This window comes from Humulus lupulus, chromosome 1 (genome assembly GCF_963169125.1).
Source record: "Humulus lupulus chromosome 1, drHumLupu1.1, whole genome shotgun sequence".
In the NCBI taxonomy this organism is placed as follows: Eukaryota; Viridiplantae; Streptophyta; class Magnoliopsida; order Rosales; family Cannabaceae; genus Humulus; species Humulus lupulus.
This window is the reverse complement of record NC_084793.1, coordinates 11,550,798-11,573,108: the sequence shown is the minus strand read 5'-3', so window position 1 is coordinate 11,573,108 and position 22,311 is coordinate 11,550,798. Positions and strand designations below refer to the sequence as shown.

The following is a 22,311-nucleotide window of genomic DNA, read 5'->3' as shown; positions in this document are numbered from 1 at the left end:
GTGGTTTACCCTATTTTTGCTGCTTAGGTCTGCGGGATTGTAAATTTAAAACAATAGTGACCATTTTGTACTGAGAACAGCTTGTAAATGTTTTGATTAGCTCTGCAGAGCAGTTTGTAATGAAAATATCCATTTCCCTTTTTATTGGTTTTATACCTTAACCTGTTAATTACACTTAGAGCACATTTTTGACCAAAGGACTCAGGTAGTGAGTCAAATTTCCGGTCCACCATTCACCGTAACTGTTCTGGTGTAACCAGGGCGTTACATTACAACAATAATATCTCTTGAATGCATGGTCTGTGTCTCTTCAAGTGACCTATTAAGTCGTTCGAGACCAGCGAATAGTATCATGCCTGTCTAAGTCTCTGAGAAGTATAAGTGGCCTTATTTTCCCGAGATCAACTCGGAAAGGGTAAATACCACCGAGGCCGCCTTACCCTGAGCTCACACTCATGCCAAGCTCGGGCTACTTGATCCGAGGTCACCCGACAATGGACGTACTCCGATGTTCTGTCTTTCGAGCTTGTAAGGACTTCGAGGCTGCCCATCTTCGAAGTTGCCACCTGTTTTGAAGATTCAGCGTCTAGATTATGAGCATGTATTTTGACTATCGCTAACTCACCCCTGACGGATCCAACTTTCGAGGTTACAACCTCAAGTCTCGAAATCAGGGTATAACATGTTATAATTATTAAATATCGTATTATATATTATTATAATAATGATATTTTATAACATTTGAATTTATATTAATATAATTAATAAATATCTAACACAGTCATACTATTTGTACATACATGATTCTTATATATGATATATTTATTATGCATTATATATTATTATAATAATATTATTTTATAACATGTGAATTTATATTAATATATTTATTAATTATAAAATATTATTATAATTATATTTTATAATATTTGAATTTATATTAATGTAATTGATAAATAATTATTTTTAATTAATTTTAAAAATATATTTTGTTAATTATTTGAAATATTCCGTTAAACACTTCAAGAACTTGTCAAAACATACATATAGTAGAAGAAGAAGCATACATATAGTAGCTAGATATAGTAGCTAGGGATAAAAGTTCACATCATTATATATATCCAATTAAATGATACAAGGTACATTAGATGAGTAATGATAAAACACTTCAAGAACACTAGTCAAAACATTAGCCAAGTAACAATAGATCAAGCAAAATGAATGACAAATACAACAACCAGCTTCATAAGCATCATGACAAATACAATTACATAAATCAATACTGAAATTGCTTATATCTAGATAGCTTAATAGAAGCATGGATAGGTACTGATAATAAAGACAAAAAAATTCATTATACTCATATGTACAAATCCGATTCTACGTCATAAAATATATATATTGGTTATTTGATTTTACGAAAAAAATTCATTACCCATATCTACAAATGTGGTCCTCTTTTATTTTAATTGACCACTTGGGAGTTATACAACCATCAAACCAGTTATGAACTGCATACTTTTACTGTTTATCTTTATCTTGTCATTGTTTTTCTCTTCAATATTTATTTATGACACCTATAAATGATAATGTCATTATATTAAATAATTAATATTTATATTTATTAAACCTTTAAACGTGCAAAACCAATCAACTAAGTTACCCATTCTTATCATTTGCGTTTTTTTATATATTATATTACATACCTTAACATGTAAGCAATGGAATATGATATAATTTGGATCACATTCCTCATAAACATTTCTTTCTTATATTCTCTTCTCTCATTCTCACAAGTTATCTATATTTTGTTTTCCTTTTCTCTATTGCCTTTCATTCTATTTGTTTTATGGGCCCTTCATTATTGAGATTAAACATTTGCTTGTTGTTGTATCTTCAAATCCTAAGGTAATTTTCTATTTATTTGCTATTTAATTACACTGTGTTGCATTTATAGTATCTCAATTAGAGATCATTGTTCTATCTACATAATATTAGCTGGGAACGACTTTGTTTCACTCATATGTACTAAATGTACTAGATAGATAAACCACATGAAAAGATAATGAATATTATGCTATATGAAAAAAACAAAGACAATATTATGTTAAAAGGAAAAAAATTGATTATGATAAAAAAAGAAATGTTTATCGATAATATTAAAATATACAATGAAATTAATCACAATGTTGATGATGAAGTTACATTATCTGAAATTAATATTCTTAATGAGAAAGATAAAATTCCAACTAAACTAACTGAAAATTAAATTATCCCAAATTCAAATATTGTTAATAAGAAAAAGAATTTGTACAAAAGATTAAAAAATGATGAAATATTATGCTATGAATGTAAAAAATGTAAAAAAATGTGCACAATTTAAGTGTCTTAATTATTATTTTTTTAAATATAATATCATTTATGCTTTAATATGTGCATATCACATGGAAAATAGGCATGTGTTAAAATATTAGGCACAAAATGTTAATATGAAGTCTCTATTATATTGTAATTAAAGATAAATAATTTTACTTAAAAAGAAAAAAGAAAAAGACTTATAAATATAACTAAAAACATCGAATATTGCTGAGAAATCATTTTTTGCTATGAATATTGGTACATATAGTAATTCAACATCGATCAACAACTTATCTTTTTCATCAATTATATTAATGTTCCGGGCAAAAGAGTACTTCCAAATTAATTAATATATTTATAGAACCAACAAAATACATGGAATGATATTTAAAAGTTGATTTTGTTAACTCTGTCGTCTTATACTCTGATTTATAAGAATATGATATACATGTATGTGTGTATGTGATCGATTTTGACACAACTGACACAAAAGTAGGATATAGTCATGATCATTTGAGCACTAATATATAGTACTCCAATATTATATATATAAAAAATATCTGTCTGTGTGTGTGTTTATGTATAGTAAAGAAACATTAAAAAAATGGTTATGACATGGAAAGCTTCAGACGAGGGAGAAAATAATTAAGTGAATAGTCGATTAAGTATATAAAATATAGAGTAGAAAACCATATATAACAGCTTCAAATAATAGAATTTACACAGACAGAAATAAGGTTGAGCATAAAATCTGAAAAACCGAAAAAACTGGATAAACCGATCATCCGAACATTGAAAAAACTGAAACCGATTAAACCGAACACCGAAAAAACCGCTAACCGCCATTGTTCGGTCGGTTTGGAAATATTGTCCGGACCGACCGAATACTATTATATATAATAATATATAATTATTAATTAAAAAATTAATAAAATCTGATATGTTTTTAGGGCATCTCTTCTCTCGGTTTCTCTATCTCTATCACATCGCATATACTCCTCTCAGCAGCTCAGCCCCTACAGTGTCGCCTCCTTCCTTCCTCTCTGTCTCCTCCCTCCGGCGACTGACCAAACGAACGGAACGGAATAGCCCAGCCTCTTCCTCTCTATCTCTTTCATCATCTCCTCCTCTTCCTCTCTGATTCGCTTATCCCTCTGCCCAAACGAAACGAACAGAACGGACCGACACCGAGCAAACGCGACTCGGCGGCAGCACTGCCGAGCCCACTCCGGCGACTGCTTCACGGACATAGTGCCTTCCCACTCCGGCGACTGTTTCACTCACGGACACAGTGACTCGAGGTATGCAGCTTCGTTAAAACATAGTGAGACATATATATATATTATTATGGATATATATTGGAAAACACTATTAATCATATATGAGAATTTGTATAATAATATAGTAGTCTTCTTGTTAGATGAAATTATATATATATAGATCAATATTAATAATGTATAGTAATAACTATTTGTTTTATTCAGTGAATCATGCAATCCTGGTAGTCTTGATTCAAACAAGGTGAAGGGGAAGATTTTGATTTGTCTTGTGAATCAACCTTTATTCAATCCTGCTGAAATGGTTTACCAAGCTTCTCTTGTGGGTACTGTTGGAGTGATAGTAATTAATCATATCTCCATTATAAGAATAATTCCTCAAACCTTTATTCTTCCAGCATGTCATCTCAATGCCTCTCAGGGAAATTTTGTATATAAATACTTGAAAATTGCTAAGTACGACTAAAACTCTTGAGTTGTTTCACTATATATGCCACTTATTTTTATTTTGGCTTTAGTTGTAGGATAAACATAACTTATATAATACTGGAATAAACGCAATATGATAAATACAATATTTATATCTACTAAATTAAAGATACATAAATATTATAATTATAAATAATACAATATAAATAACTTATAATATATATAACAATATTATAATTATAAATAACTTATAATATATATAACAATATAATATTATAATTATAAATAACAATATATAAATAACTATAATATAAATAACAATATTATAATTATAAATAACTTATAATATATATAACAATATAATATTATAATTATAAATAACAATATATAAATAACTATAATATAAATAGCAATTATAATTAATTTACACAATAATTATAAAGAACAAAATTAAAAGTCGAGGCCTGTGTAACACACAGTTTCCTTAAAACAGATTCGCCGCCTCTACGAGGTTTCGACGTCTATCTCCCAGGATACAACGGTGAACGACAAATAACTCAATTACTTCGCCGAACCAAATATACCCGAACTCTATCACACTAGAACAAATCTAAGAACTCTAAAGAGTAGAAAGGAAAAACAATATTGAAAATATATATATCACAATCTTCAAAGGAAGACAAATATATATAAGTAAATATGTTTTGGTGTAAAAGAAACTAAGACCATTAAGGTCTATTTATAGTATCTAACTAATGAGATTTTTTATTCATAAACATTGTGGGACAAAGAAAAATTACTATTCACTACTGATTTTTCTAACAATCCCCCACATGAATGAAAAATGACACAAGAATAACCATCAGATGGTTTACACCTAGGTGATAGAGTTCAACGTTAGAAACCCGCATAGGATAGGTAGGTGTTGCCCTTTGAACCTTCCCTTGTGTAAGTATATTTACTTTACTGGCTGATCAGTAGACGCGATGTCTTTGAACTGTTCTGCCGTTCGTGTAAACGATGATATACCACACACAGGAATCTTCCTGACATATATTGGTTCTCAAGATTATGTTCGTTTTGGCCCTGAACATTTCCCTGGTTCTGCAAGAGATATTCTAGGAATTGAGCCCTTATTCAATCCCTATAGAAGCGGCCCATCTTCTCTCTCACATAGGTGATTTTCTTAATTAAGAGTAACCCGTATTACTCTGCTTGACATTTCGACGCATAAGAAATCATTAAAAGCATAGCTTAACCTTTACCTTACGGTTATCACTGTTTCATCATAGGAATGGGCAATGAGGATAACCCCCACAGTGATCCAACATAGTCTTTACAGTTTTAGTTGTCCCTTTGAACCTAGATCTTGGGATCTCCAGTCAACTAGGTGGGGTGTCTACTGTATTGACTTTATTCATTCATGGGCTTTAGACCCATTCCCCTCGATGATTTTTCAACCAACTCTCTATTTAACCCTTTGGTTAGCGGATCCGCAATATTATCCTTTGACTTCACATAGTCAATAGAGATAACTCCAGTTGAGAGTAGTTGTCTAATGGTATTGTGTCTACGACGTATATGTCTAGACTTACCATTATACATATTATTATGCGCCCTACCAATTGCAGATTGACTATCGCAATGTAAGCCAATAGCTGGCACTGGTTTAGGCCATTTTGGAATATCTTCTAAAAATTGACGAAGCCATTCAGCTTCTTCGCCACACTTGTCTAAGGCAATAAACTCAGATTCCATCGTGGATCTAGCTATTACCGTTTGTTTAGAAGATTTCCATGATACAGCTGCACCACCGAGTGTAAACACATATCCACTCGTAGACTTTGAGTCTTTCATATTAGATATCCAATTAGCATCACAATACCCTTCAAGTACTGCTGGATATTTAGTATAGTGCAGCCCATAGCTACGAGTAAATCGTAAGTACCTAAGTACTCTTGTTATTCCTTTCCAGTGGTCAGACCCTGGATTACTCGTGTATCTACTCAGTTTACTAACTGCGTAGGCTATATCAGGTCTTGTACAACTCATTAAGTACATTAGACTTCCAATAATTCTAGAGTACTCTACCTGAGAGACACTCTCCCCTTTGTTCTTGAACAAATGTAGACTTGAGTCTATAGGGGTTCTGGATACACCAGAATCTTCTTTGTTGAATTTCTCAAGAATTTTGTCCACATAATGTGACTGACTTAGAATGATCTTATCAGATGTCCTTGAGATTTGAATCCCCAAAATGACATCTGCTAGACCCAAATCTTTCATGTCAAATTTCGAGTTCAACATACTCTTGATAGATTTGATCATCTTATCACTGCTTCCAACAATGAGTATGTCATCTACGTAAAGACACAAAATGACATAGTCATTATCTGTTTCTTTAACATAAATACATTTATCGCATTCATTGATTTTGAAACCATTTGCCAACATAGTTTGGTCAAATTTCGCATGCCATTGTTTTGGTGCTTGCTTTAAACCATATAAAGATTTCACCAATTTACATACTTTTCTTTCTTTTCCTGGGGAGGAAAAACCCTCGGGTTGTTCCATATAAATTTCTTCATTTAAATCCCCATTTAGAAAAGCAGTTTTCACATCCATTTGATGTACTTCAAGATTGCGTAACGCAGCAATAGCAAGTATCATCCTAATGGAATTTATTCTCGTCACAGGAGAATAAGTGTCAAAGTAATCAAGGCCTTCACGCTGCTTATAACCTTTAATTACAAGCCGTGCCTTATACTTATCAATTGAACCATCAGATTTCATTTTCCTTTTGAAAATCCATTTAGCCCCTAAAGGCTTACATCCTGGAGGAAGATCTACTAACTCCCAGGTGTGATTTTGAAGTATGGATTCAATCTCACTATTAATAGCATATTTCCATAAAGAGCCTTCAGTGGAGTTCACAGCTTCATCAAAGCTTTGAGGTTCACCTTCTAGCAAATAGGTCAGAAAATCTGGACCAAAAGATTTTTCTGTTCTAATCCTTTTGCTACGTCTAGGTTCATCCTCACATTCTTGACTTTGATCCTGACTATTTTCAGCAATAGTCTCATGTGTTCGTTTCAACGAACTTGAATCCTCTTTTGATCTAAGAGGAAATACGTGTTCAAAGAACGACGCATTTCTGGATTCCATTATCGTGTTTTTGTGTATGTCAGATATTTTAGACTCATACACCAAAAACCGATAAGCACTACTATTATATGCATAACCAATGAAAATGCAATCAATAGTTTTTGGACCTATTTTTACCATTTTTGGTAAAGGTACAGCCACTTTGGCAAGACACCCCCACACTCTTAAGTATTTGAAGGAAGGTTTCGTTCCTTTCCATAACTCATAAGGGGTCTTATCTTCTTTCTTTTTGGGTATCTTATTTAAAAGATAATTAGCTGATAAGATAGCTTCTCCCCACATGTTCTGCGGCAATCCAGAACTAATCAACATCACATTCATCATCTCTTTCAATGTACGATTTTTCCGTTCAGCAACACCATTTTGCTGAGGTGAATAAGGTGCAGTGGTTTCATGGATGATTCCATTTTTTGCACAGAATTCACGAAATGGTGATTCATATTCACCACCTCGATCACTTCTCAACACCTTAATCTTTTTGTTAAGTTGATTCTCAACTTCGGTCTTATAGAGAACAAATTTCTCTATAGCCTCGTCTTTGCTTTTTAGCAAATACACATAGCAATATTTCGTGCTATCATCGACAAAAGTAATAAAATACTTATTGCCTCCCCTTGTTTGAACAAATTTTAAATCACATACATCGCTATGGATTAAATTTAGGGGTTCATTATTCCTTCCAATCGTTTTGAAGGAAGACCTTGTTAGTTTTGCCTCAACACAGGTTTCACACTTATGATTTGAATCAATGTGGAATTTTGGTATGTGATTCAAGTTAATTAATCTACGCAGAGTATCATAATTAACATGTCCTAGTCTACCATGCCAAACATTGGAAGACTCAAGCAAGTAAGTAGAAGAGTTATTAACTTTATTGATAATTGGTTTAACAACCATTACACTGATTTTAAACAACCCATCAGTTACATAACCACTTCCCACAAACATTCCACTTTTGGACAGAACAACTTTGTCTGACTCAAATACAATTCGGAATCCATGTTTGTTCAACAGTGAACCAGACACTAGGTTTTTCCGGATCTCTGGTACGTACAGTACGTTGTTCAGAGTCAGCTCCTTTCCAGAAGTCATTTTTAGGATCACACTTCCTTGACCCGCAATTTTAGATGTGGCAGAATTTCCCATGAAAATCTTCTCGCCATTATCTACCTGTTCAAAAGATTTGAACAGACTCTTGTTTGAGCATACATGCCGAGTGGCACCAGTATCAATCCACCACTCCATTGGGTTGGAATTGACTAGGTTTATCTCAGACACCATGGCTGATAGATTTATTAGATCAAACTTAAAGAAAATTCTTAGGTTAGCCTGGAAGGGTAAAAAACCCAACCATTCGTGGTCTAGCCTCTCGTAGAATATTTCTATTAAGTATTTATCTAGCCTCAAATATCTCTACTAGATAATTTCCAAAGAACACTAGAAGAAGGGTCTAGCCCCTGCCTCAGCAGTCTAGTTTCTTTGAAAATATTCAGTTCCCAGAACTTCTCTAGTGAGATTTAAGTTCAAACGAACTTTTCACAATAACAATATCTTTCAATATATAGATATAGAAATATCACTGATATATTCAAATATTATATTTAAACAATAATCTGTTTTAAGATTGTAGGATAAACATAACTTATATAATACTTGAATAAACGCAATATGATAAATACAATATTTATATCTACTAAATTAAAGATACATAAATATTATAATTATAAATAATACAATATAAATAACTTATAATATATATAACAATATTATAATTATAAATAACTTATAATATATATATAACAATATAATATTATAATTATAAATAACTTATAATATATATAACAATATAATATTATAATTATAAATAACAATATATAAATAACTATAATATAAATAACAATATTATAATTATAAATAACTTATAATATATATAACAATATAATATTATAATTATAAATAACTTATAATATATATAACAATATAATATTATAATTATAAATAACAATATATAAATAACTATAATATAAATAGCAATTATAATTAATTTACACAATAATTATAAAGAACAAAATTAAAAGTCGAGGCCTGTGTAACACACAGTTTCCTTAAAACAGATTCGCCGCCTCTACGAGGTTTCGACGTCTATCTCCCAGGATACAACGGTGAACGACAAGTAACTCAATTACTTCGCCGAACCAAATATACCCGAACTCTATCACACTAGAACAAATCTAAGAACTCTAAAGAGTAGAAAGGAAAAACAATATTGAAAATATATATATCACAATCTTCAAAGGAAGACAAATATATATAAGTAAATATGTTTTGGTGTAAAAGAAACTAAGACCATTAAGGTCTATTTATAGTATCTAACTAATGAGATTTTTTATTCATAAACATTGTGGGACAAAGAAAAATTACTATTCACTACTGATTTTTCTAACATTAGTTTGACCAATGATATATTTTGTTGAATTCAAGAATCCTATAGCCTACATTTCTCGGGGAAAGATTGAATTGGAAGTAAAACCATCACCAATTATGGCTTCATTCTCATCAAGAGGACCTAATGCTATGGAACCATCAATATGGATATATATTGGAAAACACTATTAATTATTAAAATGGATTCCAATAATCCAAAAATTTTAATTTTTTAACCAAAATTTTCAAAAAAAAAAAACAACAATAATCAATTCGGTTTGGTCGGTTTAACCGACCAAACTGCGGTCCAAAATGGTCGATTTTTTTTTAAATTGGTTTGGCTCGGTCGGTTTTTGGATTGCACCAATCCGAACCGAAAACCGAATTCTGAATTTTTTATTGTGAAAAAACCGCCCAAACCGACTGATGCTCACCCCCAGACAGAAACAAGTGGGGAGAGATCCTTAAATGCTACGCACACTTAGTCCTTATTTTATTATATTTTAATATATATATATATATATATATATTATCTTCCTTATACCCCATCCGTGGATTCATCGAATCCTTACTTTTTTTATATTTTAAAATATATATATATATATATATATATATTATACATATAGACTCACATGCATGGCTGCTTGACTACTTTTGTTAGTTCTTATATATATTCCAGAATATGTGGAATAAACTCTCCAATTTGTTGAACGGAATAAAGATGGGGATATTGACTCTCATGGGTCATCACATATTTGATTTTTATATATTTTATATGTTATATATATTTTTGAATTTTATAAGTAATTAAAAAAAAATTATTATTTAGTATTTTAAATTATGTAATATTTTAATTTTTATGTAATTCATCTCTTTTGTATTAAATTTTAAATAATGAGATTTCTATAGAAATTTGCCATCGTAACAAGAGTTTTTTGTGTCACATTTAATATATTTGAGTATATATTTTAAATGCATGTATCATTAATCTAAATACAAATAGTAGCAAAGGGCGAGATTAATAGGCTGCAGGTTGCCTAGTTGGCCAGCAATGGTGGACAATAAATTATTAGTGCTCACATTTTTTATATTATGGTGTGTAATTTAAGTGTGCAAATTAAGAATGCATTTATCATTACTCATATTTTATTTGAATTGATGGTCTCTAACAATTATTTTGTTTGGAAACTTTCAACCTGATTGGTTCGTGATTGGAAAATTGCATTTTAAAAAAATGTGTTTCTAAAATAAAATCTGAATTTATAGTTTGAAAATGTGATTGGTTCAGTATCTGAAAACTGTTTTTTGGTTTTAAAACACTGAATATGTGATTAGTATGGAATCTAAAAATATAAAAAAGTGATAGATTTGTAGGATTTTAGGATACAATGATTTGGAAATAAGAGAAAACGTGATTTTCTTGTTTTTGATTTTATAACACAAAATTAGAATACCTATTTGAATTTTATTTTAAAAAACATCCTACCAATCACTTATTCTTGTAGGTGCCACTGTTTTCAAGTTTTTAGAATGATAAAATTGGATTTGGATACTCTACCAATTACATCCGTTTTAGTTTTTATTGCAAACATATTCTCAATACTAAGTTATGTTAAATGCATTGTTGAAAAGGAATGTGTCAATACATGATATATGGGCTAAATCAATTTAAATGATTTTTTTTTTAAATATAGGACAAATTAATAAAAAGCTAACACATGTTTGCCGAGTTAATAGTTAACAAAACCAACGAAGCATACAGTAACGAATTTTAATGAAAACATTAGGTGTTACTTCTCGCAAAATAATAGTTAAGTATATATTCACAACAATATGCAAACATTAAATATTTATGACACTAATTTTTTTATTTTAAACTTTTGTTTTTATTATAAAGAAGAAACATTACTTTGGAAGAATAATGTTTTTTTCTTTATTTTTTTAGTTTTGGGCAATGCACAAATTTATTATTATTATTTGAAAATAATTACTAGAAAATTCATTTTGGAAGAAGAAGAAGAAAAAGCTTGTTATCTTATTTTGGATTTTGAGAAATTCCCAAAAAATATTAATTGGAAAAAACATAAATCAAATTTTAGAAGATGAAGAATGTTTTTATATTCATTTTGGGTTTTGGTAATGCCCATTATTTATTTGTTGTCATTATAATTATTAGGGATTTATACACTCAAATTACCCATATTACGTTATAGTACTGAAGTACCCGAGTTATTTTTTTTGGCAATGAAAGTGTCTTATTTTCATGTTTTAGTACAGTTTGGTACAACCGCTTATTTATATCATTATGTCCGTTTGCAACATATATGTGAAAGTATCAAATTAAAAAAAATATTTACGGTAAAAGTACCCAATTTAATAAAAACTTGCAACGAAAGTATCCAAATTATAAGCAAATTTGACACCACGTATGCAGACTTAACGACAGAATAAACAGATGAACCAAAACATAAACATAAGAAACTTTCCTTACAAGAAAAAAAATTACTTAAGTACTACAAACAAAATAACTTGAATTTTGCCGCAAATATATATCCCTAGCAAATTATTATTTATTGGAAAGAAGATAAAAAAGTTTGGTTGGGAGAAAAAAATTCCTTTTATCTTCATTTTGGGCTTATGGCAATGCACTATACTTTATTTATTTTCCTACGTACAACATACCGATTGAAAGTAAGAAGGTTCAGTCTTCAAATTTAGTATTTTTTTAATCATTAATTAATTAAAAGTAGTTTACTTTGCTTAGTTGGGGCTTCTACTTCATCTCTATATATAATTTTTTAAATGGATCCGCCGTCGCCATTGAGATCAATCGTTGTCATTAATTTTCTTTAATCATTGTCCACACTATTTAATGATAATAAAATACATGCACACAATATTATATATATATAATTAATGTTGTAGCATGAACTATATATAATTAATGTTGTAGCATGAACTATATAATTACATGGCACTTCATTTAAAATTAGTAATTACTAAAATGAATTTCCAATTTTTTATTTTTATTTAAATGATGTTACATCATTTAAAATTGGTAATTAGCATTGCATGCTTGACGTTTCACTAGTTAATAATAAAGAGATAATGTGCAAGTAACTATATATATGATTAGAATTAATGACTATCAGTTCTTATTGATCAACTTAATGATTAAGTCATTAATTTCTTAATTTAAATATGTTATTGTATATAAATAAATAATATATTATGTATATAAAAATTACAAAATCACATGTATATATATATACAACAACATGTAATGTATGTTTGATTTTTATAAACATATATATAATATAATAACTTTTTAAAATATAAGTGATAATTTTTTTTAGTAAAAATTAAAATTATGTATTATATATTATTGTTATAAAAATATTTTATAATATTTAAATTTATATTAATATAAATATTAAATATTTAGTTTTGTATTAGATATTATTATAATAATAATAATTTATAACATTTGAATTTATATTAATATAATTATTAAATATTTAGTCTTGTATTATATATTATAATTATAATATTTTTTAATATTTGAATTTAAATTTATATTAATATAATTAATAAATATATATTAGTTTTGAAAAAATATTCGGTTAAAGCTAACCAAACAAACAGTTAAAACAAAAAAATTCATTTATCTACACAATTTTGATATAGACGAAATATGTTTAACTTTTCAATTTTATTTAATTTTAATTTTTAGAATTACGTAGTGCGAGTAAAATTGACAATATATATAATTTGAAAAATAATGGAAATTGCATTCTTATCCTTATCCTTTTCTTTAATCACAAATTGATGTGAACCCGGCCACATATTTCATTCCTGTTAATTATATTAGTTAAGTAAAAATTATTTAATCCCTTATTCTCATTTCCAAATCCCATAAACGAACACGTCTTAATTATATTAATTCTGCACTAAAAGGCAAAGTAGATAAATATATATCCATTTTCACTTCGAATAATCAAGAGAAACAGAGAAAGGATAATCGTCTTGAGTAATATATATATATATATTAATGAAAGATTTCTTAATCATTACTACTCATATAAATAATACTAACAATTATGATGATGTATTAGTAACTTTATATAGCAAGTCATCAATAGATAAATATTTTTTTCTACATTAATTTCGAATTTAGTTATTATTTTTTTCCATAATTAATATTGTTTCCAACTAATGAGAGACACTAGTTATATTTATAAATTGACATGTATTTAAAAAATGAAAAATTTACAATATTATATTTTCATAATAAATACACTTTTTTATCATATAACCATTCCAAAATTTTGAAAAAATCAAAATTTATTTTTAAAAATATTAATTAACAACTATAAATATGGACCATAAATCTTAATTCAATGATTAAAACCATAAATCTTAATTCAATAATTAATATTAAAGTAACAATCTATTTATAGTAACTATGTTATATATGTTCCTGCTTTCAATTTTAGTAAATTAATAACAGCACTCATCTTAGTAGTTCCTATACTATTTTTCATGAAAAAATACATCAAAATTTTATACACATATATATACATATTTATATATTTTTAATTAGTAGAATTTCTCCTTGAATTAAATATAATCTATCGAAAAAAAAGTATAATATCATCAATACAGCTAAAATTTGAATATAATATTTAAGTGAATGTATTGATCACTAATCTCAAAAATTTCGTAGTTTTAGTGTATTGCTATAGAAAAAGTTAAACTCTTTTCATAAATAAATAAATATATAAATTACATTTTTCATGTTAGTGGTTTTTCTTTTAATTAATAAGCAGTTTTAGTGGTTTTGAGCAAAATAATTTTAGCATAAATTATTTACACTACAAGAAAAAGAGTTTTTAGAAGCGGAAATATTACCGGTGGACTAAGTCCGCCGGTAATGTACAATATATTAGCGGCGGAGTACTGGGTCCGCCGCTAATAATAGGGAAATCAAAATAAAAAATTAATTTTTTTATTAGCGGCGGACTTTCCCATTATTAGAGGCGGATTGTCCGCCGCTAATACAATGTCCGGGAACGGTTTCAAATTTATTACCGGCGAGTTTCGCCAGTAATAGTATATTACCGGCGGGTTAATAGCGGCGTGCCCGCCGGTGATAGTGCATTACCGGCCGATTAAATGCGGCGGAACCCGCTGGTAATGTTGTATTACCGGCGGAGACCCACCGGTGATGTTGTAATACCAGCGGGGACCCGCCGGTAATAATGGTATATAGAGCCTTCTTTCAGTATTCTTCTTCTTCTTCTTCTTCAACTCTCCTCCGTCCCAAAACTCCCTCTCTCTCTCACAGATCGGTGTATCCCCACCCCGGCACGCGCTCTGTCGCTGGTTTTCTCTTGCCGGCTTTCTCTCACTCGTAAAACGCAAAGGTAAGAAGCTTATAGAATTTTACTGAAACATTTCTATGAAAACACATTAAAAGAGTTATAGTTTGAAGTTATATTACTCTTTTCAGATTATTGTTAATGTTGTTTTGAACTTCATTTCAGATCGGTGTATCTCCTTTGTTGAAGGTTATTTAGGGGGCAAAGACCTCGAAGATCCAGGAAACTTACATATATATATATTAAATTTGTGTATTACTCCTTGACAGTCAGAATAAATATCTATAACTGTTTATTCATACACCTAATTCTACCATATTTATATTTTTATATATATATTGGTCTGACCTCTCACTTCTATAATTAGCCCTCGTTCAAATATATATAATATATATACATATATATCCCAATAGATACCGTGTATCACCGATCAGTTGAGTTGACACAATTAATATTATTTCTTCATTGAAATCTCATGTTATATTTAGGTCAACTAACACGTCTATAATAATAATAAATAATAGTTACTACAATAATAATTAGCAAAACCACAATATAAACTTCATATTTTAAATACCAAGCATAATAATATATATATATATTGGGTGATTTCTTTGAACTTTTTCATAGGGTAACTCCATGAATTAACCCTTTTTCACCATATATTTATAACCATAACCCCTCATTAATGTTTCTCACATTAATGACCTTATAGGCACTTAAAAAGACATTAATACCCTTCAATAGATATTAAGTTGTTCCCTTCTCTCTTTTGTTTGTCTTGCACGTACCTAGCAGCCATGGAAATGATCTACTCTCACAAAATATAGCAAACACATATTCTCTCTCAAATCATCAAATCTCAAATGTCATCACCATTTTTTCGCACCAAGATTTAGAAAGTGACGTTGTCTCCCACATCTCTTTTCTTCTCACCCAAGTTGAAGAAGATTAAATAAAAATCATCTCCCAAACTTGAAGAAGATTGAACATTTGATTTGATAATGAGTAAGTATTTTTTTATTTATAGGTTATGGGTGTCTTGTGTAATAGTTTAAATAGAATTTTGGAACTACTATACACTAAAAAATCTGTGAAAAGAGATAATTTTATGTTGAGATGACGAATTTTCTAATGATTTTCGCGATTTAAGTCACTGTGTTCACACTTTGTTCACACATTATTCACACTTTGTTCACACTTGGTTCACATTTTCGCAATTTTGGTCACTGCGTTCACACTTTGTTCACACATTATTCACACTTTGTTCACACATGATTCATACTTGGTTCAGACTTGGTTCACGAGTACTTAACACATGATTCACATTTGGTTCACACATGATTCACACTTGGTTCACACATAATTCACACTGGGTTCACACACAGTTCACACATTGTTCACACACGTTTCACACTTGGTTCACACATGCTTCACACATGCTTGCTTCACATATTTATTTCTTATTTCTTTTGGCTAGTTTTACCTAATAACCTTTGGATTTCGAACCTTTTTTCATATGTTATGCAGGTCAAACACATATAAATATTGTGGTGTTATATAATGGATCGTGGGAACAAGTTTTGAACGAAGGTTGGTCATTTAGTGCTAAACAAAGCAAGGGTATGAAGGTGCCAAAGACTATCACTTACAATAGTCTTTTTGATCAATTGTATACTTTAATCGGAGCTGACAAGTCTCGTATTGATCTTGACTTAAATGTAATCTATCATTTTGGAAGTAAAGGTATCCCTCCCTCTTTAATTAGTAATGATGAAGATGTTGCTTTTTTTCTTGATGAGATAGGAACATCTATCAATCATCGGACACCCCTATGTGTGTCTACTACAGAGAAGAGAAGTAATGATCCTTTGGTTACTAAAACACGTGAGTTGTATACTATTCCTCCAGTTGAAACCAAAGTGAATGATGATTTTTGCATTGATGGCAATGAAGACAGTTGTGATGATGATAATAATGATGCAGATGGCAATGAAGAGAGTTGTGATGGTGATAATAATGATGCAGATGGCAATGAAGACAGTTGTGATGATGATAATAATGATGCATTAAGCTCAGATGATAATGAAAATATTGATAGGTCTACCTGCAATGATGTACTTGTGAAGCATAATTTACAACAATCAACCTCCAATGAAGTATTGAAGAGCCATGATTCCTCAAATAATAGAGGTCGTAAAGTAAGACAGGTTGGCGAAGATAATCTATGGAGTACTCCACTTTTGTTGAATCAAGGGGAAAAAGGCTCTACTTCAGCCTCAACAGCTCAATTACTGACATCTTCTTCCAGTATCAATTCGTGGGAAATAAAAGAGGGTCAAATATTTGAGAACAAGCAAGAGTTGAAGATGAAACTCCATCTTTATGCATTAAAGAAAAACTTTGAGTTTAAAGTAAAGAAGTCTGCGAAAAATATATGGTGTACAGTATGTGTTGATGATAAATGCAAATGGAGGTTGAGGGCTACAAAATTGGTTAATTCCAATATGTTCGAGGTTCGTAAATTTTTCAGTGAACACACATGCTCATTGGATGTTCGATATAAAGATCACCGTCAGGCATCCCCATGGCTTATTGGACATGTCATAAGGAGAAAATTTGAGGGTGATGATGTTAATTACAAGCCAAGGTCAATTGTAAAAGATATGAGTTTATCATATGGAGTTCATATGAGCTATGCTAAAGCTTGGAGGTGTCGAGAGCATGCATTGGCTTACATAAGAGGTACACCAGAATCATCATTTCAGAAACTTCCCTCATTTCTATACATGATGGAGCAAAAAAATCCTGGAACTGTTACTCATTTGCAGATGGACAATGAAGGTAGGTTCAAATATTGCTTCATGGCCTTAGGTGTTTCTATAATGGGGTTTAAGACATATATTCGCCCAGTTATATGTGTAGATGGAACCTTCTTGACTACTCGGTGTGGAGGTACTTTGTTATGTGCCATGGGACAAGATGCTAACAAGCAAATATATCCAATTGCATTTTCAGTAGTTGACTCAGAGAATAATGACTCATGGTTGTATTTTCTACTGAGGTTGAAGGAAGCGATTGGTGAAGTGGAGAATCTAGTATTCGTGTCTGATAGACATACTAGTATAGCAAGTGCCTTGACTAACATTTTTCCTGAGGCACACCACGGTGCTTGTATACATCATGTTAGCATGAATATTCGTGTGAAGTTCAAAACTGACCATTGCCATGAAGAATTCTTCCTTGCAGCGAAAGCTTATAGAAAGCGAGAGTTTTTACGCCATTTTGAGAAGATTAAATTCAAAGATCTTGCAATTGCTCAATACTTAGAGAATCAAGTGGGTTTTGAAAAGTGGGCTCGTTCTTTCTTTCCTGGCCATCGATATAATTTAATGACTACAGGTATTGCCGAAAGCTGGAACAATGTCATTGCTGAGGCACGTGGGTGGCCAATTACTTGTCTCATGGAATTTATGAGGCACACTTTACAAAAATGGTTTTTCGAGCGTCGAACTGCAGCATCAGCGGCTACAAGTCCTCTTGCCACAGAAGTGGAAGCTGATTTGCGAAAGTTAGCAGACAAGTCCACTACCTCGTTCTCTTTTCCGTCTAGTCAGTATGAAATAAAAGTATTGGATGGTGATCTTGATGGAGATGTCGACCTGAGGAGGAAAACATGTAGTTGTAGAAGATTTGATTTGACAGGTCTTCCTTGTGAACACGCTCTAGCTGGTGCTCGAGATCGTGGCATTAGTCCATATAGTTTATGCTCCAGATTCTACACAGTTGAAGCGTGGTTGTCATCCTATGGTGGATCTGTATATACGCTGGGTAATGAAGAATCTTGGGTGATACCAAATGACATAGGAAGTATGATGATAGCTCCTCCTTTAGTGAAGCAGAAGGCTGGTCGTCCAAAGAAGAAACGACGTTTATCAAAGGGTGAGAAGAATAGAAAACAACATAGATGTAGTAGATGTGGTGTCCTGGGCCACAATCGAGTGACGTGCACCACTGTTTGTCCCCCGCCGTCTAGACATGCTTAGTTTGTACTTTTATTGTTTTACTTTGTACTTTTATTGTTTTACTTAGTTTGTACTTAGTTTGCGGAATTTGAATTTTTAGATTGGTTCAGTAATACGACTTTTTGTGTTAAAGTTTGTTGTTTCGGACACACCTAATTCATATTCACACATAATTTACACCTAATTCACACATAGTTCACACATTATTCACACATATTTCACACGCGGTTCACACATAATTCACACCTGGTTCACACCTAGTTCACACATAGTTCAATCCTGGTTCACACATATTTCAATCCTGATTCACACTTAATTCACACCCAATTCACACATAACTTAATAAGATAAAAGTGACAAAGATTTATCCATTCCACTATTAAGATGAAATAAACGAAGTCATTCAATACCATTTAATGAGATGAAGTTGACATAGTTTCTTCATACATTCAAAAGTAAGATACATATAATTAAATAAAAGACAACTATGGTTGTAAGTTATGGTAAAACAAATCTACACAAGTCTTTTTTCTAAAGAAATCCATGTTGTCGTCATTCACTTCGGATAGCGGTTTTTTGGCTAGCAAGTACTCTAGATGTTTGATGACATATACCCCACAATCGCCACTGCAAAGGAAATAAAGTTTTTTAATTATTGGAAGACCATATTGATTATTGGAAGACCAAAGTCTTTTAATATAAATATGGTTAACAGAGTTATACCTAGTTTTGGTCTGTGGCACTTTTTCTGTGCCAAGTCTTGTGAACTCAAAACGCACTTTCTGTGCTTGTAGTTGGACATCTTTCCTATGGCTTAACAGCCCACTGGATTGAATTAGAAATGGTAGCATTTTTCCCCATCTGCTCATTTTATTCTCAAACTCCTTGTTGGAGACCACAGTGATATCAGAGTCATAAGCTTTTATAAGACAGCTTGTCAATGATATCTCTAACAACACCCAATGTGTCCCAGAAAAATTAATTGGGGTAAACACTTCATCAATGTCTTTCCAACTCCTTTTGAAATTGTTATCATCACCTACCAAGTAATCAAGCACTTCTTGTGGCCAAATGTAGCTTGATTTGATTTTCTTCTTGTTGAATTGTTCCCAATGTGGTTCGAAGAACTGTTGGAACATAGAATCCACGATGGTGAATCTTTCGGAGTAAGTCTTCTTGTAAGTGTACACTCGTTCTTTCATCAACCCTAAAGCTGCATCAATGTGCTGCATGCCAAATATTATAAGTATATATGCATTCAAATTATATATATTTTTAAAAAAAAATTATTTCAGTAGTCTTACCAGTCCGTCCAGCCATGTACGTGGTGTAAGTAGCTGAATAAACCATTTCGCAGTGCACGAACCAGCCAAGAGAGAAATATGCTTATCATTCTTTTTTAAACCAATTACCCATTTCTTAAAACGTCTCATTTGCTTTTCGTCATATGGCTGTAGGGGATTAATTTCACCAGGATCAGTTACAATTGTCTTTGCTTTCTTTTTCTTCTTAGTTGGATCAGTAAACTCGGAACCAAAAATTCTTTTCGTTGGAACCCTCCTTCTCTTGAATTCCACCCCAGCCATATCTCCAGGAGATACCACCTTACAGCTAGGGCTATCTTCTCCAACAATGTGCTCCATAATAAATGTATGGTGTGGTGAAGCAAGATGCTCATCTGATAATGAATCCTCAGAATCACTACCTTTACGTTGCGAGAGCACTAATTCAATTAGATAATCCAACTTCTCCTCCATTCTTTGTTGGTTACTTTTCAAAGTGTCAATATCAGCTAACAACTTTTCATGGTGGGTGTTAATTGGAGTTGGTATCTCTTTCTTGTCTTGCTCGTGACGATGCCCATCTGCTACATCGGGCTTTGTGGGAGATTCCTCACGTTCTTCCCTTTCAAACTCCAATTCCACATCATCGTCTACAAAGCTAATAACACGTCCCATGAGTAGTTCATCTGGTCCTTGAATAATAGAGTCATGAAATTCTTTCTCTTCGGGTCTTGGATTGAGCGTGGCCTTCACAAGATTCTGCAACAAAATAATAAATTAATAAGGTATAAACATTACTTATAAATCACAAACTCAAATAAAATCTTAACGACTTACACTTTTTTTCTTAAATACACCTTCAATATCTTTCTCTTTCAGCATTTTATGCGCTGACCAGCTAAGCATTCTTGGAAAGGCCAGGGGTTGTTGATCAGCAAATGCAGAGAACTTTGTGAAAATTTCATAGGCCCAATATTGCAGAGCAATGGCATAACCATAAATTGTGTACTGAGGTGCTGGTCTTTTTCTCTTTTGCTCAACATTCTTCAAGTATTTATTCCTTAGCCTTTCCATATCTTTTGCCAAGCCGAATAATGTCTTCTCGTACGATAATCTCCCCCAAGGATAGTTGAAGAAGTCATCTTCATTTTCCACCATGGAAAGGACATCAATAAAGCATTTCATCTTTGGTTCACTAGGTAATAAAAGAGAGTCTACCAAAAAACATAGACCTAATTTCCATACGTCTTCTTTCACATCGCACCTTTTGAATCCATCTTCCAACTCTTCAGAAGACAAACATTCTTTATTGTTCAAGTATGTCTGGAGAAGTCTTTTACTCTTGGTCATTTCTTTATACTTTGCCTGATCCGGAGAAATTCCACAATTCAATCCAGTGATCAAACCAAATTCACTAATTCCAAACCTTGTATTCTGACCACAAATATTAAAATTCAAGCAGTATTCGTTCTTTCCTCTACCAACAACTCTCCCAAGCAGTAACTGGTGAATAATAACTTCAGAATATTGTAGAGGCGGAGCTAAGAAGAATTGCTTGAATGGTGACTGTTTCGCTCGTTCCAACAAGTCAAATGTCGTGAACTTTGCTATTATTGTACTCATAATGCTCCCTCCCCTATACGCAGCCTTTGCTGGATAATGCCTTTCAGTAGGAAGCATGAGGAGTGACATCTGAAAAGGTAAATTAAATAAGCGCTTAATACATAACTCATATATATTCACACTTTCTTCACATACGGTTCACACATTATTTACACATGGTTCACGCATAGCTCACCCAAATTCACACCAACCTCACATAGTTCACACACAGTTCACACACAGTTCACACATAGTTCACACATAGTTACTATTGAGGTACATTTTATGTACACTAGTTTAGAAACTCTACAGCAACCAAATCACACCAAACCAAAATACCAAACACTGCAGCAATGACAAGTAAAGA

The 22,311-nt window shown here is 31.5% G+C and overlaps 2 protein-coding genes across 2 annotated transcripts; one reads left to right on the top strand and one right to left on the bottom strand.

The window, feature by feature from the left end:
• Window positions 1–16,868: 16,868 nt before the first annotated feature.
• On the top strand, window positions 16,869–19,080 carry LOC133780310 (uncharacterized). Its single transcript, XM_062220143.1, has 3 exons — window positions 16,869–16,894; window positions 16,995–17,065; window positions 17,114–19,080. The coding sequence occupies exons 1-3, from the start codon at window positions 16,869–16,871 to the stop codon at window positions 19,078–19,080; spliced, it is 2,064 nt and encodes a 687-aa protein (XP_062076127.1).
• A 369-nt stretch (window positions 19,081–19,449) lies between these two features.
• On the bottom strand, window positions 19,450–20,681 carry LOC133785447 (uncharacterized). The gene is made up of 3 exons (XM_062224679.1): window positions 20,364–20,681; window positions 19,783–20,285; window positions 19,450–19,686 (listed from the first exon to the last, which is right to left on the bottom strand). The coding sequence occupies exons 1-3, from the start codon at window positions 20,643–20,645 to the stop codon at window positions 19,545–19,547; spliced, it is 927 nt and encodes a 308-aa protein (XP_062080663.1). The 5' UTR covers window positions 20,646–20,681; the 3' UTR covers window positions 19,450–19,544.
• Between the last annotated feature and the right edge of the window lie 1,630 nt (window positions 20,682–22,311).

Coding starts and splice junctions, on each gene's coding strand:
- LOC133780310 (XM_062220143.1), top strand. CDS start 16,869: ATGTGTGTCTACTACAGAGAAGAGAA. Junction 16,895..16,994: donor GTCTACTACAGAGAAGAGAA/GTAATGATCCTT, acceptor CAATGAAGACAG/TTGTGATGATGATAATAATG. Junction 17,066..17,113: donor TGATAATAATGATGCAGATG/GCAATGAAGACA, acceptor CATTAAGCTCAG/ATGATAATGAAAATATTGAT.
- LOC133785447 (XM_062224679.1), bottom strand. CDS start 20,645: ATGGCTGGGGTGGAATTCAAGAGAAGGAGGGTTCCAACGAAAAGAATT. Junction 20,286..20,363: donor GTACATGGCTGGACGGACTG/GTAAGACTACTG, acceptor TTTGGCATGCAG/CACATTGATGCAGCTTTAGG. Junction 19,687..19,782: donor GTGCCACAGACCAAAACTAG/GTATAACTCTGT, acceptor TTTCCTTTGCAG/TGGCGATTGTGGGGTATATG.